Source organism: Primulina eburnea, chromosome 11, assembly GCF_022965805.1.
Source record: "Primulina eburnea isolate SZY01 chromosome 11, ASM2296580v1, whole genome shotgun sequence".
In the NCBI taxonomy this organism is placed as follows: domain Eukaryota; kingdom Viridiplantae; phylum Streptophyta; class Magnoliopsida; order Lamiales; family Gesneriaceae; genus Primulina; species Primulina eburnea.
This window is the reverse complement of record NC_133111.1, coordinates 14,046,279-14,050,193: the sequence shown is the minus strand read 5'-3', so window position 1 is coordinate 14,050,193 and position 3,915 is coordinate 14,046,279. Positions and strand designations below refer to the sequence as shown.

At 37.6% G+C, this 3,915-nt stretch overlaps 1 protein-coding gene across 1 annotated transcript; it reads left to right on the top strand.

Annotated features, from left to right (window-relative positions):
• Window positions 1-2,421: 2,421 nt before the first annotated feature.
• Window positions 2,422-2,856, top strand: LOC140805412 (uncharacterized). The gene has a single exon (XM_073161683.1). The coding sequence runs from the start codon at window positions 2,422-2,424 to the stop codon at window positions 2,854-2,856; it is 435 nt and encodes a 144-aa protein (XP_073017784.1).
• The last annotated feature ends 1,059 nt before the right edge of the window (window positions 2,857-3,915 follow it).

Below are 3,915 nucleotides of genomic sequence, written 5' to 3'. Positions count from 1 at the left end.
CATCAATTTAATTAAACAAATTTAATTAATTGATAAATCATGTATCTAATAATTTTATTACTAACCACAACAATTATTAAAGAATTTAATAAATTAAATAAACACCTTTATTTAATTTTCAAGGTAGAGGTATCACTGCTCTGATACCAAATGTTAGAATTTTTCTCAAAATCATGTTTCTACTTATAGATAAACATGATATATAATATGCGGAAGCTTAATCGAGAATTACCTCCGGCCATTGAAAACTTTGAAATTATCTGCTTTTCCTCTCGGTTGATGCCTTCTAAGCACTCCACCCTCTCGATAGATGGTGTATATTTCTTATGAGGTGTGTATGCTTAGGGACCTCAATCGCTCTATTTATAGGCGTTTTTTCATACCATCGATGAGTGTATCGGGAGACGAGATTCAGAAGAAGAAACGTGTATGTATCTCAAGTTTCTAAAGCACGTTTGTCAAAATATGTAGGCAATGGCCGTCGCCAAATCCTACACAATACTTCTTTTAACATGTTTCATTTTTCTTACATATATAACACACGTAATTATTTTAAAATATTTTCTTGCAAACTAATGGTATGAAACTTACAATAATTGTTACAGATTAAATATCAAACAATTAATGTCAAAGCTCTAGAAATAGCAAACAAGGAACAAAATAAACACATTTTTCAAACTCTATAAAAACTGTTGAAAGCATAATATAGTAATCTCATCTTCGATCGTTGAAGCAATCTGAAACCTTGGAAAAATTCAATTCAAGAAGCCAAACGACTTAACGAAAAGAGAAGATATAATACAACCAAGAGAAAAAGAAAAATAAGAAATAAGAAGAATAGAGAAATTTCAAACATTGACATGCAAATAAATTTCATTGCATGCACACATGTAACTATTTATCCAAACTAACATTGGAACACAAAAATTCAAGCATTAACAAGATGTTTAATTTAGTAGAACATAATCAATCTACTTCAAGTGCTACGCAAATATTTTCGTAGTAAATTTTAGGATTCTGTAATATACCCAAAAAATTCTCAAAACATTCAAAATATTGCATTAGAATTACCTTAATATCAAATTTCTGCATGTGGAGAATCTTTACTTCTGGGAATGCATAAACAAAGAGGCGCAGGCCCACATTTTTTTTCCACTCCCCGGGCAGCTATGAGAACCACAACAGACACAGCTCCAGATTTGAGTGCAACGTTCAATAGAACAAAGGTCTACACTCCTTGGCCTTTGATACCCTCATAAGGATGCGGGTCATGGACGACCCGGAGTATTAAGTGGATAGCTCAAATTAGAGCAAATATACCGGGTATTATCTTCATCAACCGGGCATTTATCCTCTTCTCGGGCAATCAAGATCCCGGGCTCTCATACAAGCTCTCGGGTACCTTACCACCCGGGCTACCTTGAGAGTTGCACCACACTCGAGTGTGATTGGTCTGGGTTGTCTAATCTGTCAGAGCAACATGGGTTTGGCATGTTTTAGAAGTCATTAGAAGCAGAAAGTATGAGCAGCCGACTTGCCATACTTAGCAGGTGACACTGAAAACTAGGTAATGATGAGATTTACTACTATAAATAGCAGGTATTACTTTCATTTACAGATTCTGAATTTTTGAACTCTCAAACATACATATATATTCTCACATATATTGCTTGTGTTCTTCATTTTTTCAACATGCTGACTTTAGCATCGGAGTGGCTACGCCGGACTCTCCTCCGACGCCCATTCACGAGTTCCTTTCTTGTTTGCAGGTTTTATTGAAGCCATTATCCTTACTCAAAATTCCCTAAACACCAAATTATCTTCGTTGTCCGGTGGATTGCCCACTTATATCGTACCCGATTCACTCCGGATATCATCATTGGTGCCGTCTGTGGGAAATTGAGTTTGAGACGTTGGTATGACTCCAACAAGAAGAACTAACCAGGACACTTCCCGGGCTCTTGGAGATGGTGCACATACGTCGGGACAAGGTGGTTTTCCTCCCACAGGACCTAATCTTATTACTATGTGCCAGAATGAGTTGGCTAGGATTGTAGTTGAAGCAGTGGATAAGGTGGTAGTCATGAGAAAATATTCTCATCATGTTACCCCACCCGAAAGGGAGCAGGAGCAGGAGGAGGAGCAAGAAAGGTGGGAGGAGGAGGAAGTGAGAGAAGAAGACGGGGAGTCTAGTGCCGAGTCTAAATCCTCGACTGTGGCGGAAGAGTTGTTGGAGTTGCGGCAAAAGATGAAGGTCTTGGAGGGATAGTTGGAAGGTCGTAGTCTTTCTCGGGCAGTTGTCAAAGGATGTCCATTTGCTGAAATTATTTTCCAAGAACCTCTTCTCAGGAACTTCTTATATGCCAAAGTTGATACGATGGCAATGCAGACCCCGAGGAACATCTGGCTAGCTTTGAGAATATGACCATTTTGCACTGTTACACTGGTCGAATTAAGTACACGGTGTTCTTGACAACTTTGGTAGATTCTGCCCAGAGATGGTTCGATGGGTTGGCCCCTCAGAGTATTCATTCTTTCAAGGACTTCCAGAAGGTGTTTTTACACCATTTTAGCAGCAGCAAAAAATACAAAAAGACTGAATTTAGTCCTTTTGAAGTCAAGCAAAGTCCAGAGGAGAGTTTGAGGGCTTACATCAGGAGGTTTAATAGAGTTTCTCTGGATGTTCCCACTTGTGCCACCGAGACAAAGACAACTGCATTCACCCAGGGTTTGAGAGAGGGTGAGTTTTTTCGATCACTGATAAAGAAGGTGCCCGGGGACTTTGAGGATTTGTTGTCCCGGGCAGAGAAGTATATTAATATGGAGGAAGTACAAAAGCAAAAAAGAGAGTGTTGAGGATCGAAGTTGAGTTTAGAAGGGGGGTGAATAAACTCTACTCGTTTTTCTTTCTTTTCTGATGAGGTACTAAAATCCTGTTAGAGATATTAGTTTATCTTGTGCGTATACTTTCACCTTATTACAATAAAACCTGCGGAAACAATCTGATGAAGTAGTTGAAAGACAATAAAACAGTAGGCAGCAGTTGTTTATGGAAGTTCGAAGATAAACTCTTCTAAGTCTCCCCTTCTCCTGTTTCCAGAAGGTATAACTAAAAGACTTTGGATATTACAGTTCAACTCTTGTGCACACCCACTTCAGAAGGACTTATACTTCGGCCTACTGAAACTCTTAGTTTCTCAACTCACAAAAATGCGAAACACAAAGTTCTGAAAAGACTCTTTTCAGATTACAAACTCTTCTTGATAAAGTATAAGTGATGTAAAGATTGTGAAGAGTGTAAGAATCAGTAGCACAAGATGATCTTCGAAAGATCAGATATTAGCTATGAAGCGTGTGATACTTTTCTTTGAGTTGAACTTTAAGTACTCAAGGAATTTCGAGATTTGTCTAAATAAGAGATAATAGTTTTGTTCCTTGAAAGATGATATTATGCGAAGTGTCGTGTCGTATAAGGATTTGATGTATATATAATCGACTGAGTTCAATGTTCACAATCAGAGGATGTCTCCAGATAACTGATACAATCAGCTTTATTACCAAAAGAAGTTCCTGCAGAAAAGCTATAAAACAATCAGTCTTATTTCATACTTAATTGGGTAAAGTGCATTAAATGACTCCGTATAGTATTTAATGCTGCAATTAATACTAGTACTAGGAACTCTTTAACGGTAACAATAAAGATAGCAACGTTAGGAAACGTCCTCTACTGGTTTTGTATTACTATCCTTTCTACTGGTTTAGTTTTATTAGACCAGTAGCTTCTGATAAGTTAGTCTACTATTCTGGTCTGCTGGTTTTAGTTAATCATCGCCACAATAAAATTCATGTCTAACAATTTCCCCCTTTGTGGTGATACCAAAACCTAAACAGTAGAAAGTTGATAAATAAAGCAGA